At 41.0% G+C, this 24,574-nt stretch overlaps 1 protein-coding gene across 3 annotated transcripts in view; it reads right to left on the bottom strand.

Moving 5' to 3' along the window:
* Positions 1-16,253: 16,253 nt before the first annotated feature.
* Positions 16,254-24,574, bottom strand: part of AHI1 (Abelson helper integration site 1) — a 216,487-nt gene continuing 208,166 nt past the window's right edge. For all 3 annotated transcript variants that reach the window (XM_044248265.1, XM_044248275.1, XM_044248284.1), the window contains one exon: positions 16,254-17,562. In XM_044248265.1, the coding sequence (XP_044104200.1) occupies positions 17,552-17,562 (11 nt within the window). In that variant the 3' untranslated portion in view covers positions 16,254-17,551. The remainder of the gene's footprint in view (positions 17,563-24,574) is intronic.

Genomic DNA, 24,574 nt, shown 5'->3' with positions numbered 1-24,574 from the left:
CTATTTTCAGCTCTGTTTTAACCTGTTGAACTCCGGGGAGCAACTTCTGTATTTTTATCTTCTGTTATGCTTCCTTTGAGGCAGTAAGTCTGGGGCAGTGAGGTTAAAAAGAAATAACTAACAACTTTCAAGAAAACAATCTAAAATAAGCAACTGTGTAGTGATTATAAAAATATACAGATGTCCTCTGCTTCTGCTGGTAATGGTGAAGCCCACATATTTGTGCTGTGTCTGCACGTGATGTGTGTTCAGCCACACGGCTCTTTTGCATTGAACCTTTTAGGTCAGATGTGTGAGACTTCCTCCCCCGCGGCGTGATCAGTGCGGGACTTCTTGCTTTCTCATGGCAAAGCAGAGTGATCATATTGTTTCACTCTTCATTAATAAACAAAGGGTAATGGCCCCATGGGCCATGACAAAATCCACCCAAATATTAGCTGGGATTCCTGCTCCTGGCTCTTTCACTGACTCTGGCTGTCTAGGCAATGTTTAACAGTGCTTCTAGTCACCTCCCTTCTTCCCTTGCCTACAAGGGCGTGAGACTGTGAGTTCTTCAATAGCTTGCCAGCTCAGTGAGGGTGAGGACCTTGTCTTGGTCACTGCTGTCGTGGTCTTCAGGGGGCCATAACGAAACACCACAGCAACAGATATTTCTTTCCTCCCAGTCCCAGGGGCTGGAAGTCCAAGGTCAAAGCGCTAGCAGATTTGGTTCCTTCTAAGGGCTCTCTCCTTGGCTCTCTCCTTGTGGACGGCTGGCTTCTTGCTGTGCACCCTCCTTGGTCTTTCCTTCATCCATGAGTCCCTGACGTTTCTTTGGGAGCCCAAATTTCTTCTTATGAAGACACCAGCCCAACTGGGTGAGGACCCCCCGAATGGCCTCATTTTAACTTACTTACCTCTTTTGAAGGCCCTGTCTCCAAATACAGTCCTATCCTGATGTGTCAGCGGTTAGGAATTCAATGTACGAATTTTGGGGAGGCACGGTTTGGTCCGTAAGAACCACTGTATGTCCAGTAACTAATTCTGTGCCTTGCCCCTGGTACTCAGTAAATGCTGAATTAATACAAGGACTTCGATAATGTCATCGGGGAATCACGCCACTTAAGAGTTTCTTATAGTAGGGAATCCAGACTAGCTCTGACTTTGAAACTGCTCTTTTACCCACACATTTCACTGGCCGTTGATGTGTCATGGCTAGTAATCTGACCAGATATCAGATCTGTGACACCCTGCTTCTAAGAGATGAGGCTGTACACATGTCAGGACCTCCTTCCCGCTCCCAGGCGTGGGGCCTGTCACTTCCACATTGTCTCCACGGGCTCCCTGTCAGGTTCCTGCCAGTGGCTGACGGAAAATGCAGTGTCAGTCATGAGGCTCCCCAGCTGTCATTGTTAGCCCTCCTTTCAGCAGATGCTTGCCCTCACCCTGTGGAGGCATGCATCTCTCTGCTTCCGTTACTTCCTTCAAATTGGGAAGAAAAATTCAAACCCACGAAAGGTGTCCTGCTACTTTTGGGGGGGAGAACGGGTGTCTTAACAGCATACCCATTGTCTGCACTAAGCTTTGCTCTGCTAGTCTTTCAGAGCAAGGAGAAAAAAAAAAAAAAAAAAAAAAAAGCCCCAAAACTTTGATCCCTGGGGAGGTGAAGCGGAAGTTGATCTTCACCATTAAATTTTTTATAGATAGCAAAGTCCATGTTTCCACCTGCATCCAAAGCACAGAGGCAGCTGGCAGAACAAAGCACCAGAGAAAAATAGCTGACCAGAATCTCCTGAATTGCCCATGTACAGGTGCAGCTTGTTTTTCATCTTGGTGGCAGTCACCAGTGATTGACAATGTTTTACCCAGAGGACTTAACCCTTTCTTCCCCTGCATGAGCCAGAGTCAAGTACCATGGCTTAGCAAATTAATTCCTGCCCTCTGTCTGTGCTAAAGATATACAACCGAAAGGGATGGCAACAGAGCTTCAAGCCAGTGTTACCTTCAGTGAAAGGAGCGCGACCATCTTAGACAAAGATTTTGGAGAGCTATGGCTGGGTCTCTCCAGTGTTGTTGCAGGGCTGAGGAGATACTCCTGTTGGACAGAGAGACAGCCAGTCAGAGACTGTGTGTGATGGACGCTCTTCCAGAATGGGACTGACATCGCGAGTTGGATTCTTGAGGTGTGCAGTGTGTCTTGTCCCTGACCTAGAAAACCAACTCCCGTTTGCCCTCAGCTTTTCCCCTTCACCATCAAACAAGAAGTTCTAGAGGGTAAGCGGCAGAGAGGAGACACTGCCATGCAGCCCAATTTTAAAACTTTCCAAGATGGCAGAACGGGCAGCCTTGGCTCACTGTTTCGGGGGAGCAAACAACCCCCACGACAGCTCCCGTGACATCTCCGTGGGGTGACTTTGCATGGGTGTGCACGAGGACGTGAGCCATGTGGGGCGTCCCCTCGGAGGAGCTGAATTTGTGTAGAGCCCAGAAGGGCAGGTCATCTGCATAGGGGCTGTCTTCGGAGTTTTCACGAGGAGGTGGGAGGATGAATTGAGGGATCACACAGGGACAGGCCAATGTTTAACAAATGAAAAGAGCAAACATTGCGAGGGTGGCATGAATAGCTCTCAGAACCTCCACAAGATTGGAACATTTGGAACAAGGCCAAGTGCAAAGGAGGAATTACCTCCTCGTCTGGGAGCCCTCCTAGTGAGAAGGGAGGTTTGTTACTGTTCTCCTGAGCCTAGGGGTGGACCCCTCTGCAGAGCCCCGAGCCAGGGTAAAAGAGAATGTCAATGATGTGATAGTTTTGTGGGTCAGATGGCTTTCTGTTCTGGTAGGTGTATTATAAACCACCTTGTCTCAGCACCAGAAATCTTACTGATGAATATTTTTAAGAATTTGAATGCCTAGAACACTGTGATAGGAGCACAGAGCATGACCTCCTTAACCCTCATGGTTTGACTTCTGAATGGAAAAAGTGACACACAGACCACTCTGACACTTTGGGAGTCTTAGTAAATTTCCAGTTACCACACATGTCCCAGAAGCTCCCTACTCTGGGTCTTTGGCCTTGACATGGGCTTTGAAACGAGTCCATGTTAGGCTGAGGGCATCTGTCCAGATGTTCTGGTCTCCACCCTCAAACCAGTTAATCTGGAAGTAAAATAATCAAAGGAACTCTGTGGCCTGGAAGACAAATCCCTCTTATTCATGTATCAGAACTTCTGTAGGACTCTTGGTATAGCCATGTGGCCAAAAGCTATTGCATTTTAAAATTTTGCATTTTTAATAATTGCTTTGATCTTAAAGATAGATAGCAGCTGCTCGCTATGGCGTATGAAATAAAATACCAAGATTATGCAGAAATGAAAGCCTCGGCACCATGGTGATAATCTAATGAGGCAAAAGCTTGGATGTGCGTCAACTTAATGAGAACAATAGGTGCCGTCAAGCAGACGGTGATACTGTAGGAAGTAGTGCCACAGAAAGCACACAGTCTGGAAGTCCTGCGGCAGAACCCTTCTCCCTGGGAGTTTCTAGTCAGCACAGGGAATATGCTTTTGCTTCAGTCCAGTTCATGAAATCTTCCGTGGGAGTGGAGAGAACTAATCCTAAATTCTACTTCCATATTTACTCCTTTTATGTGGACTTCCGTTGCCGCGACTGTGGAAGCAAAGAACTGACAGCCCCAGACCCAGAGGGACCCATGAGGCCCCTGAGTGCTGACGACTTTCTTTTCCTTTTGGTCACGCCATGAGGGAGATACTTTTTCATCACCACACTCATTCTAACAGATTTTTGCACAAGGGGTTATATAGAATGCTCTAGACTTTGGATATTCTTGGCCTTGGGAAAGTAATTTTTTTTTTTTTTAAAGTTTGTAAAGGTAATTACCATTATTTACAGTTCTGAGGGCAAAGCCCCACCCTGGGCTCCCGGCCAGGGGATCTCAGGCTGGAGCGTAGTGAGGTGAGCCAACTCCAAGACAAAAGCACAATTATGCTCACATAAAAACCAACACTGGTGGTAGTGGGATGAAGGAAACACCCACGCAAGGGGGGAGGGGTGGACAGGGAGGGGCTTTCTTTGAAGTTTTGCATAAATCTTGTAAAGCCCCCCTCCCACCCCCCATCCCCAATCATCCTGGGAATAAAGATTCTGAGTTTCTATCCTGGGTCTCTTATTAAGCTGTGCCATAAGGAAACGGACTTCCTTCTTGCTTGATTTGCCAATTTTTAAAACTGAACTTTAAATAAAAGAATTTTAGAAGAATTAAGAAAACGGGAAGTGTTGTGTAAGGTGTTACGAAGCTTTCTCCATTTCTTGGCAGAAAGGAACTCAAGCCAAACACTGAAAGAAGACATCTTTCTTTTTTTAAGCCCGCTTCACCTGCCCGCCCTCCTCTCGGGATTCACATCCATTTTCCGGTTAGGGATGTTTTAAAGCTGTGGGGCCAGAAAAAGCGTTGCCACCGTGTATCTGGTTCTCCCAGTCAGAAAATAATTAGCTAATACCGAACGACTCACACGCATTACCTTCTTGTTAACTATGCTATCTGCATCTCTTCCTTCCTGCCAGGATGAAGGCCAGGTGATTATTTGTGCTGATGTTAGGAATCAGTGACAAGGGAGCTTGTAATGGAAGTGTTGACATGCCTTGAGATACATGGGCGCTACAAGATAACCCTGAGCAGGGACAGGGAGAGTCCGAGCCCCCCCCTCCCTCGACCAGAGCAAGCACCCCAACCTGGCCTGGAGGGGCTGAGTGCATTGGTTCGCCCAGGGCTGGCCCCACCGATTGTCCGCAGTGCAGTAGTTGTGGAGAAAAACCGTAGGAAGTAGGATTTTCCTCGTCAGCCCAGGAGGAAAATGCTCTTTGGGAAACAGTGGTAGACCCATGACGTCCTTTGACTGTGGTCTCCGTGAAGCCAAGGCTGAATATACTTGGGAAAACCAGCCTGCCCCTCATGGCTGCCCACCAAACAGGACTCCAGCGATCAGCTCTGCACCCCTGCTCTTTGCTGCCCCGCGGCAGGAAGGAAAGGGGAATTACGGGCGGGCTGGACTTGAAACACTGCTAAGGCCCCACCTGAATTTCAGGTGCCCCAGGGAGTCCTTTCAACCACCTGGAGTTGAGGCTGTTTCAAGGTACAGATGCAATATGTGTTTGTCTTGCTTTTGTTTGCCCCTGAATACAAGTACCAGCTGGAAGCCAGAAGGTGTGGAGTATTGCAAATAATTTTGACTGTAAATAAAGAGAATGTAAGAGTTTAAAAGCCAGTGCTAGGAGCGGAGTCCTGGAAAGGGGTGGGGGGGTGGGGGGTGGGGAAGAAAGGGGAAGAAAGAAATAAATTTACTAGAGGAAATAGAAAAATACATAGGAATTTGTAATGGTGTGATACTGTTGTGTATTTTCCATGATATGGTAATATCCCTACGTACAATTCCTCCTCAAATTATTGATGTACAGAAATAAGCCTTCGGACCTGTAACCTGCCTTGCTCAGTACTGAATGTGCCTACTATGTGCCAGGCACCGAGGTAGACCCTCAGAATCAATGATGGTGAAAAGATAGTTCATGCTACACTCAGGCAGCAAAGTCACACTTACAGTGAGACAGCAACATGATAGAGATGTCCCACGGGCTGTGAGAACGGAATGGGCCTGCCTGGTCTCCCTAGGGTAGTGAAGGGACACTGAAAAGGGGATGCCCTAAGAAGTGTCATACACAAATGTCTTCTTTCACCCCCAAAGCAACCCCAGCAGACACAATTCCCACAAGAGGGTGAAATGTATTGGTGGTGGTCTTTTTTTTTTTTTTTTAAAGATTTTATTTATTTATTTGACAGAGAAAGATCACAAGTAGGCAGAGAGAGAGAGAGAGGGAAGCAGGCTCCCCGCTGAGTGGAGAGCCCGATGCGGGACTCGATCCCAGGACCCTGAGATCATGACCTGAGCTGAAGGCAGTGGCTTAACCCACTGAGCCACCCAGGCGCCCCTGGAGGTGGTCTTTTATTAGCCATTCCTTTTGGACTAGGGTAATGTCTCTGTAGCACATAAAATTTGAAAATATATTTTACTAAAATGCTGAAGTTTGTTGTGAATATTTCCTGGGCAATATGCAACATCGAGATTCCTTTTTGATCAACCTATTTTGTTGAAGATTGTTCTGCAAGAGGTATTAGACATTTGGAAAATATTAACTGTTTAACTTTCTTATCTAATTATCCTGATACCCTAGTTTATAAGCTATGTGATTGGAGATACAGAGCATTACCTTTCTGAGATTCAGTTTTTGTTTTAAAAGGGAGTAGTAATAATATCTACCTTTTAAGTTTATTTTGTAGAATTATGAAGATTTTATTTATTTGTTAGAGAGAGAGAGAGAGAGAAAGAAAGTGTGTGCAAGCAGGGGTAGTGGCAGGCAGAGGCAGAGGGAGAAACAGACTCCCTGCTGAGCAGGGAGCCCAATTCTAGACTCGATCCCAGTACTGTGGATTATGACCTGAGCCGAAGGCAGACGCCCAACCGAAAGAGCCACCCAGACTGTCCGAAAATTAAATGAGATAATGCATACCAGGAGCCTCGTACCTGGCCTGTGCTCAGTGAATGGTAACTATTATTAAAATTTGTCTATAATTACAAATAATTATAATAATAAATACTTTTCCTTTTTCTGCTAAATTATGCATAGGACAAAGTGAATGGGAATAATGACAATCATTTTGTGAATTTGGTGGATGAAGTCTACTAAAATGGTTCCATAAATTTTTGAGTGGAATAATCCAGTAGTGCTGAAGAGTAACTTACTTAATAGGACAGATGTCAAAATCCTATTTCCCTGGCTGTGCAGACAGAGTGAGTGTCATAGTGAGGTTACCCACAATGGCCCACATTCTCAAGAAGCTGCCCAGACTCTTGTTTACACTTAGGACTTAAACTAATCCTAAGGAGAATAAGAAGATCAAAAGTTGAAAGCACATCAAGAGTAAAAGTTAAAGGTGTTCAGCAGCATTTTGAACATCAGTCCCATAGAAATCTGAGTGCACAGTGTTAGGACCATAAGCAGACCTGCCTTTGCTGGACCCAGGCCAAGAAGTGTGTGCTCCCCCTACCCACCCCCCGCCCAACTCCCACACCTCTGCCTCAGGGTCTCCAGGCAGCTCCTTCGACTTTTTAGGTAAACATGCTGGGCTGGATATTGGGCTTGCTTGTTGAACAAAGAGTTGTTTGAAGCGTTTAAGTTTTTTTAGATGATAAAAATATGAGTGATGAAAATGATTGGATTCACTTACAGGCATAAAAATAGATAACACGAAGCTGTGAATCCTCAACGGAAGTTGCTCAGACTTAGCAACAATCATAGTATGGACTTCTGTTTATGAATCTAGGAATCATTTCTCTCAGAAAACTACAGGAGTTTTAAGAAAAGAATGGTCGAGATATCAGATTCCCAGGCAACATGGTTCAGACATACACAAATTTTAGAAGCCTTCTGAAGGGTTTCTACCCTCAGATGAATGGGAATGCAAAATATTATGCAAATCAGATTTAATCTTCTGGATAATTTGCCTCAATAAAAAAAAGTTAAAGACATTTTTAAAAGGAGGGCTCCATCTACATTTTAAGATTGTGTTTTTATGTAAATACAGTGTTGCTTGGAATGCACCTGGGGGCTTGAGTAGAAGTCACTGCCTGCATGGGTCCTCCATCTTGGATTCCCTGGTTTGAAGAACACATTTAGATGGAGATGCGTCATTGTTTTAATGTTTAATGCTGAGTTCAATAAGTTCAGTACATTCAGTAATTCAGTAAATGCCACTGGCTGATGTCAGGCAATGAAGAAGACAAAAGAGATCCACAAAAAAAAGGTGGGGGGGAGAGTGTGAGAAAGGGAAGAGAGAAGGAAAAAAGTCAAAAGACTGCCATGACCATGAAAAGGTACTATAGAAAGACTAATGACATTTTCTTAGGTTCCTTCCATGGGTTCCCTTCTCCCTGCCTGCTATTTAGAATTAAAAACTCCGTTTCAATGTCAGGTGCTAGTAAGTGTTTTGATGGACATTATTTTGAGGACACTATGAGAACACAGTGAAGAAGGAGGTCATTAATAATGAGAAAAGGAATCTTGCTGCATGTGACAACCAAGATGAAACCCGAATGGCAATATTCGGCAAAGGCATGGTGTGGAACTGTGTTTTCAAGTCGAGATTACCTACGGGCTTTAAGGTAGCAATGGTGCTTGGAGGGAAGTACTGTGGTCTTGCTGAAATGTGAAGAGGACCTACACACGAATCACAAAATGGAGAAGCGGCAGAGGACAGATCATGGAGATCTATGCTGTGTCTTACTGCTTGAATTTCCAGATAACAATCAAGTTTCTTACTTTTTTTCTTTTAAGATTTTATTTATTATTAGAGAGAGAGTGCACACGTACGTGAGGTTGAGGGGTGGAAGGAAAGGGAGAGAAAGTCAGTTTCCAGCAGACCCCTGCTGAGCAAGGAGCCTGACTCAGGGCGTGACCTTACAACCCTGAGGATCACAATCTGAGCTGAAAGAAACCAACAGTGCTTAACTGACTGAGCCACCCAAGCGCCCCAACCCAGTTTCTTACATTTGCTGTCACTTCTGAGGTGACTGAATTTCATTTGAGAGTTTCATGTGATCAGAGCGCAGGACTTGATTTACAGTCATTATTCTAAGCAAACAGGAAAAGCGGAATGGATTTAGTGCAGTTGACAGGGACGCCAGTGGTTTCAAGCATGGTGTGATATGCCATGTTGGCATTTTATGAAATATTCTGTGGTACCTCCAAGTGGCTCAGTTGATCTAATGACATTTTAGGTCAAATGGGGGAATTATTGCTTTACCAAAAAGTGTAACTTGCATGAACAATCATCATTTGCCTTAAATATACAATGCATGAAATGACTTTGTTTTACTTGGTTCACGAAAAGGTTTTGGAAAAGGGACTCTGGCATTTTCTGTACACCTTCTGCCTTTTTGCACTATAAAACATAATTAAAAATATTCTACATGCTCTTTTTGGGCTAACTTCATTTTAAGTTCTCACATTTAAAATCTACAAATACAGAATGCCAGCAGAAATGCAAACAACTGAGAGCTGACTACAGAAGGAGATCATCCCTCAATTCCAAAAGACACATCTAAATTAGTCTTATTAATTTATAGTGGCCTCTTGTATAGTAAACATTTGCTGGCTTTCCACATAATTTATTTCCACAGTTTTCAGATGTCAGTGAGGAGTTTTCCTGGTTGGAAAGAACACAAGGCTGAGAGGAGGAGAGCTGAACTCTGACTGACAGTTGTTGGACAAATCATTTAACCTTCTGGGGACTGGTTTGAAAAATGGCAGAATCATGCATTTTTTGTGTAATAAAGGTTGTTAATGAGGCTCAAATTTGGTAATGTTTGGCGAGGTCCTCTGAAAAACACAGTGGGGTGACAACGCCCATAAAACATGTGACATTTTCAAGGTGAGAGGAGTTGAGGCTCCTGGTTCAACTGTTCACCCAGCTCTTGTCCCATGCTCGGCAACCAGGGCACAATCCTGCGCTGTTGACTAAGTGAATGTGTGTGCATGCGCAGGCACACACACACTGTTGGGAAACATTACAAGTGTTAAAATCATTGAGATCCTGAATTATAAAAATGTACTTAGGAAAGTAGTTAACTCCAGCTTTTGATATATGTAAGCAGAATTAGTCCCTCTCTGTATCTAGTCGTCAAGACAGTAAACACACACACACACACAACCTCTTCCTATGCATGCATAAAAATGTCAATTCTCCAGACTCTAACCTTCTTCCAAACTTTATCCATTCAAATTCATCACTTGTAATAATAACCTAGTTTTACTGGGGATTTATTTGAATGTAGACCATGCTCTACGTGGACTGTTTACTTTTAGTTGTGCATGAGGTTGAGAATATTTAGAGCATTTTCAGCATTAGGATTTAGTAATGCAGCTTTTTAAAAAAATTTTTATATTTTAAGTAGGCTCCACAGCCAGCGTGGGGCTCAAACTCAGGACCCTGAGATCAAGAGTCACATGCTTCACTGACTGAGCCAGCCGGGCATCCTGGTAATGTGGTTTTTAAGTGAAGTAAGAATGTTAACAAGTAAACAGCAGCAGGAGCAGGGGAATCAGCAGAAGGCAGAGTCTTGCCCTTGATTTTTATGATCCTGGACAAATTACCTAATGGGGGTGTATCAAAGAAGAGTCTTTGTTTTATTTTTTGGACACATACGTACTATCCATCTGATTTCCAAAGTTTTACATAGAAGAACTCTGAAAGGAACTTTTTAGGCAGCTGAGAGGTGGGCGGTGGAAGGGTATAAACACTTTCCTACATTCTCTCTTGTTCAATTTCCCTCGGGTTATTCAGTTTGGGGAATGCCATTTTTTGTTTGTTTGTTTGTTTGTTTTTAAACTTAGGCCCAAGCACAAGTCTGTCAGGTCCTTTGAGATACGATCCATTTTCAATATAGTAAGGAGCAAGAAAAAGACAACCACTAGAGAAAATAACAAACAGCATAAAGTGTTTACAGTTAGCCTTTGGTGACTGGACTGGAACTAAAACCACTGTGTTTGCTTGGCTTCTTACCTGTTTCTGTTGAGCAACACCCGTCTTACCGTCTACCACCTGGGAACTATCCCCTCTCACTGAGACTTCCAGATTCAAGGAAGACCCCATTGGGTCCTCTTGTTTGTGGTCTGAGGAATACCGACCTTCCAAAGGATATGGGCAAGGCTGTGGACATTGGTACAAGGTAGATTTCATATTTTAATGAGTGGTGGTACCTCTCTACTTCTCTAGCAAGAAGCCTTGTTTACTAAGATCTATCCTTAGCATCAACCACGGTAACACCTGTATCAGATGACACACCAAGTAAAAAGGGGATCATTCTTTCACACTGATACAAACTGACAAAGAACTCATTGTGTTTTTTTCAGAGTTTATTATTATTTTTTAAGGTAAACTATACCCCCAACGTGGGGCTCAAACTTACAACCCTGAGATCAAGAGTCACATGCTCTGCTGAGTCTGACCCAGCCAGGGACCCGGGATCTCACTGTTTAGTAAGAAAATCTATTTTGACAAAAATCCCCACCCTATTATTACATTATTTTCTTTCTTTAGATTGGAGGATGTTGGAGCAGGGATAAATACTGAATTTATCTGTGCTCGAAGTTTGCAAAATGGCGGGACTGTGACTTCTAGAAGAGGAGGACACCCAGATGAGGTGGATGAGGTGGTCTTGTGAGTCTTCTCTTCAGGAAGAGCATGTGTCCAAGAGACTACCAGGAGGCAAGTGACCGTCAAACCTCCTAGGAGAGAAACCCATCGTATCTAGCTGCAGGCATGCATGTATGGGAAGGGTTGACTGGACTGTATCAGTCTCCTACCCAGGGCTATCCTTCTTCAGGAAAAGACCACAAAATGCAGAAGACAGCTAAACTCCTTATCTCAGCCCAGGATCTGTTCTATATTCTAGATATTCTTCTTCTTCTTTTTTTTTTTTTTTGAAATTCAAAAGTGACAACAAGTCTGTCCTTGGCTATAGGGCATTCTAAATACAACAGTACTATATTCACATTTGAAAGAAAAATCTACCTTGATATGTGGCTGCAGGATCTCCAGCAACTATGGTACAACAGTCTGTTGCAAGTGTATTGGATGTTTCAGTTTGCCAGACCTGTCATGATAAATTAATTACAGGATGTTGCAGAAATGGCAAAACTCCAGCAGCATCTTGCATGGTTTAATATAGCCCTATTTCCCCATTTCAATGTATTTGTGGTTAGATAAATCCTCAGAAATTTACAGCTGCTATAGACTAGTTTATTATGTACTCTGCCTGCACACATGATAAGTATAATAAGAATTTGATGTTCTTAAAGTATATAGATTTTACTGACATTTCTTTACCACCATGGAAATATTTAGTTGCTAAAAGTAGTATCTGCGGATACTTCTGAACATTAACTTCAGTAGAACAGGCAGGGATGGTTAAAAACCTTACCGTGCTTAACCATCTTTCATTTACTTTAAAGTGAAGAACCATAGCTCAGAAAAAAATTATGTGGAACATTTATACAAAATGGCTCTGTGAACAAACTTCATAGAAAAAAAATTTAGCTACAGATTGTCGGTTGAAAACACTGAAAAACCGAACTGAAGAGACCACACTTTTCTCCAGGGAACCTTCCTTTGGTCTCATGACTGCTTTTCTCAAACTTCAGTTAATTTTTGTTCTGACAACAGTTATTTTCCTCACCTCCTTTCTCTTTTCTCCTTTTAGACTTTACTTTTTATCTTCATAAGCAAATCATTTCCATCCCAGGCAATTTTAAATGGCTGGCCGTATATGGCTTTACTTACATAAAGGTTGTACAAACAAAACATTCCTGCATTTTTTTCTACCATGTTCTTTCACAATCACTTGGTAAGGATCAACTGATTAATTAAGAAAAAATGAACCAGAGTAAGTAAAATTAGAGTGTTCAGGACTTTTAGAAATGGCACTGCGGTAGATATATTTGGGCTATTTTGATGTAATTGATGGCAGTGGACCATGTACTATGGTGACATATGTACTTGTGACCCTCTCCCTACCTTTTTTAGGTTGAAGAGTAGAAATTAAAATTGTAGACTCTTAGCAGTCTTACCCTCCCTTTTTGAGATAACAAAAATAACCCATTCATAATCAGCATGAATTTGAGCTGTGAGAAGAGCAACTTTAGAAAACAGTGTACGGGGAACATATGCCTGATGTAGATTTGAAGAGGATCATTAGAAAAAAAAAAAAAAAGCATTCTTTGTGTTTACAAAACAAATGTTTTTATGTTATCCAGTTCCCGCCTTAACTTAAAGTATTTCCTATTCACTTTAATAATTAGAGCAGAATGATATGATGAATGAAGAGCCTCATTACCAAGTTTGCTTTCTGGGTCTCTACAGAGAGTAGCTGTCTGCTCCTGCTTGTTGGTCCATTGTTAACCCTAAATGATGCTGACATCAATTCTCCTGCAGATAATTGGGTCCATCCATAGATTGAGTTTGCCAGTCAACAGACCCCCTTGATTGACGTGACTCTTGATGTTTTTATTATCTTTTATATGACTGGAATGGCGCCTTTCTGTTTCTTGAATAATATGTTACTGTACATGTATTACTTTGATTCCACAGAATTGGTTTCTTCAGATAATGTAAGAATTAGAGTTTGGAGTAAAGATTTACCAAAATAATTATGGGACAAACAAGTTATTAGCTTAAAATTTTTTTTAAAGTCAGATATATTTCATTTTATTTAGGTGCCTGTTGCATTAAGACGTATTAGATTTTTCTAGTCTGAGTGTGGTTGTAGGTACATCTAAATTGCTTCTTTATTCTAGCTTGTGCTGGAGTCTCCAACAGTAAGCATTTACTGGCCTCCTCTTTATAGCAACTGGGATCCCGCACTTTGGAGACCTCCCAGTGGAGTCTGACAACCTCCATTTACAACTAAGCGCTGATGTTTACTGGTCATGTGCACTAGGACAAATTACTTTACCTTCAAAATCTTGGTTTCCCTGTTTATAGGGCAGGAAGATTCTAACTATCTCATAGGTCTGATGCGAAGAGTAAATAAGATCATACACAAAAAGTGAAGATTTGGGGAATATTTTCTGTCATTAAGTTCAATGAAGCAGAAATCAACAAATATATAGCTTTAAAAAGTTGCTTTGTTGAAAAATGTTCTCATAATTTACCTTAACAGATATGGCTCTCAGCTGAAATTATTTAAATACGTATCAATAAAAGTAGAAGTATAAGGTCGTTGGGGACCCTGGTTGGTTCAGTTGGTAGAGCATGTGACTCTTGAGCTTGGGGTTGTGAGTTTGAGCCCAGCCCATGTTGGGTCTGGAGATTACCTGAAAATATAATCTTTAAAGAAAGTGTAAGGTCTTGAATTTTATAGGTTCTAGAACTTTGTAACTCTCAAAAATATTTGTGAGTTAAGGGGCACCTGGGTGGCTCAGTAGGTAAGCGTCCAACTCTTGATTTCAGCTCAGGTCATGATCTCAGGGTTGGGAGATGGAGACCCATGTCAGGCTCTATGCTGGGTGTGGCGCCTGCTTAGGATTCTATCTCTTCCTCTACCCTTCCCCATGCTGTGCACACATGCACTCTCTCTCTCTCTAAAGTAAATAAATAAATAAAAAGTATTAAAAGAAATATGTGAGTTAAATATACGATTAAAGTGGCATGTCACATGAAGCTATGAAATGGTAAGTTATTTCCTAGATATACTCTTGCTGAACTTCCTAAACAGAAAAATACCTTTAAGAAAACTTTACTATAACTTAAAATAAAGGTCAAGTATTTGCTTTTCTGGAAAGAAACTTTACACAAGGTTTAAAAGTACCAAGTATTAGCCATTTAGAAACATTGATTTCATTTAAAATGTACATTTATATATGGTGGAAAATGTTTCATGTCTTAAATCTTTAAAAACTTGTTTTTTGAGGTGCCTGGGTGGCTTAGTCAGTTCAGCACCTGCCTTTGGCTTGGGTTATGATCCCCACAATCCTGGGATCGAGCCCTGAGTTAGGCTACCTGCTCAGTGGGGAGTTTGCTTCTCCCTCTCCCTCTGCCCCTCTCCACTGCTCGTGCTCTCTCTCTCTCCAATAAATAAAAAATCTTTTAAAAAACCCAAACAAACAAACTTGATTTTTGTTCTAGCTTTGTAAATCTTATTCATAGTATAGTTTTGATACTGAAGAAACTTCAATGTTCAAGATAAAGTAGAATCAAATGTGAAATAAATTTCTAAGAATGGTTTAAAAATATTTAGATCTAGAAAAAGTGTCAAAAATTGTTACTTGTTTGGAGAAAAGAGACTTTATAAAATGGGACAAAATTTATTAATTTCAGAATGAAGATAAAACTAATCTGTTACTAAGAAAAATATGCAGTTTCAGAATCTTCAAATAGATTCTCCTGTCTGATTCCTCTACTTGACTATAATTTGGACTTATGCTTGGAGAACACTTTTAGGTTGTCCTCTGCTCCATCTCATGTCTGAGAGTATGATAAAGACATTTTATTAATCTATTCATGAACATAACTGGAATCTTATTTGTCAACAGGACAAAAGAGAAAAGGACTGGATTTTGAGTAACACCAACTATTCCTCGTTTTGCCTCAATTCTTACTTTTGTCTTCAGTAGTTGCAATACAAAAATAACCCTTTATTTTTCATATGAACATCAAGACCTCAGCAAATATTTAGTTTCCCTGACATATTTCATTTGTCTTTTTTTTTTTTTTTTTTTTTTTAAAGATTTTGTTTATTTGACAGACAGAAATCACAAGTAGGCAGAGAGGCAGGCAGAGAGAGCAGGCGGGATGCAAGCTCCCTGCCGAGCAGAAAGTCCAATGTGGAGTTCAATGCTAAGACTCTGGGATCATGACTTAAGCCAAAGGCAGAGGCTTTAACCCACTGAGCCACCCAGGCGCCCCTCATTTGTTTTATTTTATTTTTTTTAGATTTAGTTATTTTTGAGAGCAAAAGAGTGTGAGAAGAGCATGCGAGCGGGGGAAGGGGCAGAGAGAAAGGGAGAGAATCTCCAGCAGACTCCTTGATGAACAGGGAGCCTGATGCAGGGCTTGATCTCATGACCCTGAAGATCGTGACCTGAGCTGAAAATGAGTCAGACACTTAACTAACTGAACCACCCCCACACCCTACATTTGTCTTAAATTTTATTTATTTTTAAAGATTTTACTTATTTATTTATTTATTTTTAAAAAGATTTTATTTATTTATTTGACAGACAGAGATCACAAGTAGGCAGAGAGAGAGAGGAGGAAGCAGGCTCCCCACTGAGCAGAGAGCCAGATGTGGGGCTCGATCCCAGGACCCTGGGATCATGACCTGAGCCAAAGGCAGAGGCTTTAACCCACTGAGCCATCCAGGCGCCCCTTTACTTATTTATTTGAGAGAGAAAGTGAGAGAGAGAGAGCACAAGAGTGGGGTGAGGGGCAAAGGGAGAAGCAGACTCCCAGCTGAGCAGAGAGCCCGATGTAGGGCTCAATCTTGGGACTCCAGGATCATGACCTGAGCTAAAGGCAGATGTTTAACTGACTGAGCCACCCAGGCACCCTGTCTTGTTTTAAAATCTTCCTGCAACTTGTTGAAATCCTTTGTGATTAAAACCTAAATCACAGAATCAATACATAACTCAAAACTATGAGCTGAAACTGCAGAAAGATGCATATTTAATTCTGTAATTATCAAGTGCATTCACAAGACAGACAAAACAAGCTTGCACAAGGGTGACTCCAGCCTTCTGGGCCCAGCTGCACCTGAAGCACAGACGTGTGCGTCCAGGACAGTGGGAGCTTGGTGCCACTCACCACCTTCCAAAATGCTCTCCCCTTTAAGTCCTACACAGCAGGGGCATGTTTACCAATTTTCATGCCTCTACAACATGTGCAGGCATAGGAGCCAAATATATTTTTACTAGAAGATATTTCACATTGGGTATACATCTGGGCAAAATTTACACCTCAATGCCCAACACTGTTTTTCTCACTTCTTATTTTAATTGATCCAATTGCTTAATTTGGTAAATACGTTTTCTGATACTATATTAGTTTTGACCTCTGTGGGGTTAAATATTTTATTGACAGACTTAAAATCACATGGTTGAGAAAGGAGCCAAGGGGAAAAAAAAAAACAAATGAACTTTCCTATTATAACACTTTAAAATATATAGTCACATAGTAATGACACCATTAATTATGGAACTCAAGCAATAAATAATGCAACGTAATAATTTAAGAACAAATGTTAAGACTAAAATAAATATTCAACAATATAAGTCTACAAATGACTTATATGCTTAAATAAGAAATGTTCTTTTTAAAAAGTAAGGAAATTTGAAACCTTGCTGCCAGTCTAGCCAAAGGCCATTTTTAGTTTGTATGTATCAAGGTACATATATGATTCATTCAAAACAAACAAATTTGTTCTCTTTTAATGTCTTTCTCACTGGGACCATTTAGAATACACAATATTCTGAAGCTGCTTATCTCATAAATAAAGCTAAATTTCAAAAGCATACACTTCATATTCTGAACATAACATCATATACACAACCATGTTACAGATACAATAATATTAAATGATTGCTTAATGGACATCCTAACAGTGTAAATACTTTTCCTTCATGTTGACTGAATACCAATTATATTTTTTTTCTTTATGGGTTTTCCAAAAGTGGTCATGTAATGCTGATGTAATTACTAATAAATAAATACAAGTACCACTACTTTGATCAATAACAATCACAATGGTTTATAACAATGAAGGTAAAAAGGCCACATTTAGTTTTTTATTCATACCTCATTTCTGATTTTTCTAGATTCTTTCATAAGGACAAGAAGCAGCAGTCCTTCCTTTCTTTCTTAGTATCTGAAAATTCTTAACTCTGAACAAAAACTGTTTGGTTTAATTTTTCATTTCACTTCTGTGTATTTGGTTGTCTTCTTTCTTCTTCAACTCTTTACTAGGAGAAAAGTACATAAAATGTGCTCAATGAACTTAAACAATATCTTTTGTCCACAAACAAATCTCAGTGTGCTCCTGCAACAGCCTGGGTAATAAACACACCATGTCTCACACACACACGCGCACACACACACACACACACACACATACCCCCCCAAGAAAGACCAAACTACGAATCACTTTTGCTTCTTGAACACCCTGTCAATGTCTCCTAGTACCATCAGCAGATGCATAAGGCCCAGCACTGACAAGTGAAAAAAAAGACACTTCTCGAATACAGACACTAAGCACTCCAAACCTGGGGCAACTTCCGGAAATTAAGAGCAGGCAACCAGAGTTCGTAGAATTCTTCACTCATTAGGGGAATAAAAAGGTCACAGATGATGCTCCAAGGTTAATAAATGGAAAGGATAGGGACCATTTTATTAAACAACAGTCTTCCATTTGGTCAATGGCTGTGTCTATTTTTACAAGTGGGTTAACTATTATATTTTTTCCAGAGAAGTCCAAAAAAAGGTGTGTGTTGTTTTTAACAAAGATGATGATGGCTAATTATGCATCTAAATGCAGCTCTAAAATAAAGTAAGTTATACCATTAATGAAAATCAAGAACCAATATGTGGATGAAACAAGGAGCTTCTTAGAGACCATGTAGGAAGTATACAAAAACTAGTAGTGGAGTTGAACCTGGCACTCTTCAAAGCAAGTATTCACATACCAGTGGTGAGTATCCAGACTTAAATAAAAATGCTGTTGTCCTTGCTCTGAACAGAAAGGGCTTAAGGCTCAACTGCTCTGAGAAAACAAATGCAGCCTAAGAATCTGGTTAAGGTGGTGGTCACTTCCATCAAACACTTCTGAGAAAAGCAAAGGCTAGAGTAGAGCATCTGGGCACAGAAGGGCAGGCTAACCATTTCCTAAGGTCCTTTCCTGGTAGCACAGGGGGCACAGGTACCATCTGTGTTTTCAGGGACAGGCTCAATCTTAAATAAATAGTTACACTATCTTTTCTGATATATATATATATTTTTTGATGAGAGACATTTATGCATGAGGAGGTGAAAAATCCTTTGTCAGTCTGTGTTTCCTGACTTTAACTTTGTTGAACAGAGCTACCACAGATAAGCCGGGATTCCACGCAGGAAGTTCAAAAATGTTTCACGTGAGGCTCAAGAGAGCTGCTCGAGTACAAAATGGCCCAGATGTGGTGTGCCAAGACACCATAGCAAGAGAGGCCAAAAAAGGGAGTCACATTCATTTCTGACCCAATGTGTCTACACTTGTCCCAAGTTAGGGCCCCATAAAATGAGAAAGGAAGTAGTAAAGGCTCAAACGGATGCTGGGCACAAGTTCCTGAGAGACCCTACAAACATCCATGGGGGCCACGATGAGGGTAAGGGGATCTTAGAAGAATAACAGGGGAAAAGAGAGTGGGAGGAGGCGTTTGTAAAAGTGGTAACAAAAACAAAGAAGAAAAACAGAAAAGGGAAGGGAAAGAACAGCTGGAAGTAAGTGAGCTGGACCCCGCACGTGCAGAGGATGTAGGACAAGTGACAATTATCAGGTGGAGCCTGCAGTCTGAGAAGTAAACAGAGAAGCCAGAGGACCCTCAGGAGAGGGAACCCTCTAGAGAAATGCAACCAGAACATGCTGAAGTAGGCAGTGTAGATAACATCTTTAAGGGAAGTGAATCAGACTAAGAAGAGGAAGGGACCGCTGGACACAGAATGACAAAGACTGCCCATGAGAGGGAGGGAAGGGACAGAAGAGAGGGAAAGGACAAGTGATGTCCAGTGAACATTTCTGACAAGGGGGACACGAAAGTGGCATGTGAGTGTGATAAGTGCAGACAGCACACAACTGGAAAGCTGAGGCGGTGGACAGAGATTTGCTGAAAGGAAGAGAGGCTGTCCAACCGAAAGATCCCAGAGCAAATCCAAATGCGGTCTTTCTCTGAGGAGTCTCCTCAGGATGTGGCCCCATAAGCTAACACAGGTAGAGAATAACAAAATGAGGGCCTTTTTTTTTTTTCCCCAAGGGAAATCATATGGAAAGAGAAAAGAAAAATCTGCATACTAAGATTCTGGAAAATTATATGAAACCAGGTTAGTATTTATGTGTATGTTCGTGTGAAAAACAAGACTCATAAAAATACTGGGCCTTGCCCTGAAAGATACTCAATCCAGTAAATAGTCCCTGAACGCTTACTACTTGGCCAGACACCAGGCTAAGTACCAGGGAGAAACGAGGGAAGCACAGTAGAGCCCCTGCCTGTAAGCACTTGCCATCTACTTGGAGCTCACTGAGCACTGTGTGACAGGAATGGCCCTGAACTTGGAGCCAGTCCTAGTTCTGGCATTCTACCTCTGACTCTGAAACCCTGGTTTCTGCAAATGTAGAAAGAATTTAGAAAACTTCTCAAATTACTTTCATTTTAAAAGCAATGACTAAGTAGATATCAATATTGAGTAGGAAAATTAGAAAATACACAAAGTAAAATGAAAGAAAAAAAATCACCACACCACCACCACTGAGAGGGAATTATTGACATTTTAAAAAAGTATATTGTGCTCACTCTCTCTCCCTCTCTCTCTGACAAATAAATAAATAAAATCTTTAAAAAAGTATATTGTTCAATACTTTATGCATGTAGTTGACCCTAGAAAAACATAGGTTTGAACCACATAAGTCCACTTAGACTCAGATTTTTTTCAATAAATATGTTGGAAAAGTTTTTGGAGGTTTGTAACAACTTGAAAAAACTTGCCAACTAGCTTTTTTACCAATAGTAAAAAACAAAACAAAACAAAACAAAAAAAACCCCTAAGAAAAAGGTATGTCACTAATGCATAAAATATATGTAGATGCTACTCTCTTTTATCATTTACTACCGTGAAATACACAGAAATATAGGTGTGTAAGCTGCTCGTTTCTCCATAAGTTGCATATGGCAGTAAAAAGTGATCTCTCTGGCGCTTGGGTGGCTCAGTGCGTTAAGCCTCTGCCTTTGGCTCAGGTCATGATCTCAGGGTCCTGGGATGGAGCCCTGCATTGGGCTCTCTGCTCAGCAGGGAGCTGCCTACCCCACTCTCTCTGCCTCCTGCCTGCTTATGAGCTCTGTCAAATAAATAAATAAAATCTTAAAAAAAAAAAGTGATCTCTCGTGGTTCCTGCATATTTTTCACTGTGTTTAGTGCAATACAGTAAATCTTGAACAACACCATGGAACCCAGGCAAAGTGTCACCAGTGATGCTGGAAGTGTTCCCAAGTAGTCATGACATTACCAGAAAAACTTGAATTGCTTGAGATGCCTACCACAGACTGAGGTCTGCAGTTGTGGTTGTCTGCACATGAAAGCAATGTAAAGACCATTGGGAAAAAAAAAAAATGAAGTTCTTGCTGCAGCTACAGCAATAGGCATGAAAACCCTGCATATTTCGCAAAATATTTTTTTAAAAAAGATTTTATTTCTTTATTTGAGAGAGAGAGAGAGTAATGCATGAGTGGGGGCAGGGGCAGAGGAAGAGGGAGAAATAGACTACCCACTGAGGAGGGAGCCAAATCCCAGGGCCCCAAGATCATGAACTGAGCCGGAGGCAGATGCTTCACTGGCTGAGCCACCCAGGTGCCCCTGCAAAATACTTTTTTATTTTGTATTGAAAACACAGCTTTTATGGGTGTACAGGACTGATATAAGAAAGATGTACTTATAGACTCTAATATGGTTCAAGAAAATCAAAGTCATTATGTGACAACTTAAAGCAAAAGGAAGGTGAAGGATCCAAAGTTGGAGAACTGAACGCCAGCAAAGGATGGTTTGATAATTCAGAAAGAGATTTGGCCTAAAAAAAAGTCACAATAGCAGGAGAAGCCATTCTGCCCACCTAGGGTCAGCTGAAGACTTCCCAGAGGCTATTTATAAAATCGCTGAGGAGAAAGGATATCTGAACAGATTTTTAATACAGATGAAAGTGCCTTGTTCTGGAAAAAAAAAAATACCATAAAGGAAATTTATTGGGAAGGAAGAGAAACAAGCACCAGGATTTAAGGAAGGCAAGAAGAGATAGGCTAATTCTACTGTGTTGTACAATGCAGTCAGGTTTATGATTAGGACTGTCCTCATCCATAGAGCTGCTAACCCCAAAGGCCTTGAAGGGAAAAGGCAAAGACTAACTGCCAGTGTTTTGGTTGTACAACAAAAAGGCCTGAATAACGAGAATCCTTTTCCTTGACTGATTCCACTGATGCTTTGTCCCTGAAGTTGGAAAGTACCTTGCCAGTGAAGGACTGTCTTTTAAAGTTCTTTTGATATTGGGCCATGCCCCTAGCCACTCAGAACCCCAAGAGTTCAACACCGAAGGCAATGAAATGTTCTACTTCTCCCCAGACACAATGTCTCTAATTTAGCCTCTAGGTCAGGGGGGCCAAAGGAAACTTTAAGGCTCATTACACACGTTACTCTAGGGAAAGGACCATTAGTGCTATGTAAGAGAACCCCAACAGAGAGGACATTATGAAAATCTGGAAGGATTATATCACTGAAGATGCCATCAGTGTTACAGAAGAAGCCGTGAGAGCCATCAAGACCAAAATGATAGAACCCTGCTGGAGAAAACTGCATCCAGATGCTGTCCATGAATTTATAGGATTTATAGCAGAGCCAATCAAGGAAACCATGGAAAAGATTGGAGATGTGGCAAAAAAGTTGTGTGGGGGGTAAAGGTTTCAAGATATGGATCTTGGAGCAATTCAAGTACTGACAGACACCATATGAGAGGAATGAATAGAAGACAATTTGATAAAGAGGAGTACCTCTGAACCAGTGCCAGATGATAAAGAAAGACATAAGAAGACAAACTGACTGGACAGGAGACAATCCAGCAGAAGTCTTCCGATTATTCAAAATGGATTTGACTTCATTTACGACTGAGACCCTTTTATGATATGAAGCAAATGGTAACAATGAAACTAAAGCAAATGGTGGAAAAGGGATGGGTACCTTATAGAGACATTTTTTTTTAAAGATTTATTTATTTTTCTTAGAGAAAGAGAGTGAGTGGGGAGAGGGGCAGAGATAGAGAGAGAATCTTGAGCAGACTCTTTGCTGAGCACAGAGCCCAACAGGGGTCTCGATCTCATGACCCTGAGATCATGACCTGAGCCAAAATCAAGACCTGGGAGCTCAACCAACTGAGCTACCCAGGCACCCTGCTCCCCAATATAGAAACGTTTTTAGAGAAATGGAAAAGCAAACAAGTTAGAGAGAAATTACAATGTATTTCTGTAAAGTTTTTGAGTGTGCCCGCCTCTCCTGCCTCCTCTGAGACAGCAAGACCAGCTCCTCCTCCTCCTTTTCCTCTGCCTGACCTTTACGATGCTCCACTTCCATTGATGAACAGTAGATAATCATGCCACACAGTCAATCAACTTATCTACTGTGAATGTGCATATGTCTGCGTGTGAAATTTTAAGTAGCTTGTGTCATCACCTCATCCCTACCTAAGTATTCACTGTATGGAACATTGTGTGCAACACTTACATGGAAGTGGACAGACTAGTCTTACGTAGGCAGTGATAGGTAATAAAGTTAATAATGTGTTAGTTTTCCTCCTGTTTTATAACTTTGCTTTCAAAGAATTACATTACAGGACAGGATACCTCTCTTTCCCCTAATCAGAGAAACTGCTTATCCGCCTTTCATCACACATAAGCTGTTTTTTTTTTTCTTTTTAATATAACAATGTTTTTAATCAGTATCATGAAACAGAACTACAGCACTCTATGCTGTAACCATTCATTACTATACAGTCTAGGCAACTGGGAAGCAATGACATCGGTTACACTGGGCCACCATAAAGCAACCACATTGCTGCTTCTTTGTTATCAATGCATAAATAGCTATACCTTTAAATAAAAACAAATTTTCACATTATCCTTTCATTTTTGATGTCAGTGTTAGTCACACGTGTTAACATCTACAATGTCCTGTATCACATAAGAGAGTAATGATGGAGGTACAGATGATTCACCTTGTCCACAGATGCCGTAAACTGATGATACTGATAAATATAGTGCAGTACTATAAATGTATTTTCTCTTACATATTTTTCTTAATAACATTTTTGTTTCTCCAGCTTCCTCTATTATAAAAGAATAGTATATAATACATGTAACATTCAAAATATGTGTTAAACAACTACTGAGGTTATCAGTAAGGCTTCTATTCAACAGTAGACTGTTATTGTTAAGTGTCTGAGGGAGCCCAAAGTTATATGTGGATTTTTGACTGTGTGGACTGGGGACTGGCGCCCCTAACCCCCGTGTTGTTCAAGAGTCAACTACATACGTTATATATAAACTATTTTATAATTATCTTTTGCTTGCTTAAAAATTTATCATAAACATCTTTCCATGTCTATGAAAATACTTCCATAATGTAATGAATAATATCACATGGTATTCTCTTATATAAAGGTTTCATAACTTAGTCAACTCTATAAATTCAATTTTTTCCTTCCTATTTTTTAAAAATTTACATATTTATTTGAGAGAGAGAGAGAGAGAGCAATAGCAGGGGAGGGGTGTGGTGAGGGAGAGTAGCAGACCCCCACCCCCACCTTGCTGAGTGTGAAGCCGACCGCAGGGCTCAATCTCACGACCCTGAGATCATGACCTGAGCTGAAATCAAAAGTCGGACACTCAACTGACTAAGCCACCCAGGTGCCCCTTTTCTTCCTATTTTTAAAACACTGCTTTAAGGAAGATCCTTTTAACTGAATCAGTGCATGTATACTTGAATATTTTCCTACAATAGGGTAAAACTGTCCTCTGAATGCCCTTCGTCAATTTTCCTTCTTTTCTTTGTTGATTTTGAAGAGTTAAAAAAAAATACGTTAAGGGTAAAGTCAGGAAACAACAGATGCTGGTGAGGATGCAGAGAAAGGGGACCTCTCCTACACTGTTGGTGGGAATGCAAGCTGGTACAACCACTCTGGAAAACAGCATGGGG

The sequence above is a fragment of the Neovison vison genome, chromosome 1 (assembly GCF_020171115.1).
Source record: "Neovison vison isolate M4711 chromosome 1, ASM_NN_V1, whole genome shotgun sequence".
NCBI lineage: Eukaryota > Metazoa > Chordata > Mammalia > Carnivora > Mustelidae > Neogale > Neogale vison.
This window is presented reverse-complemented; position numbering and strand designations above follow the sequence as displayed.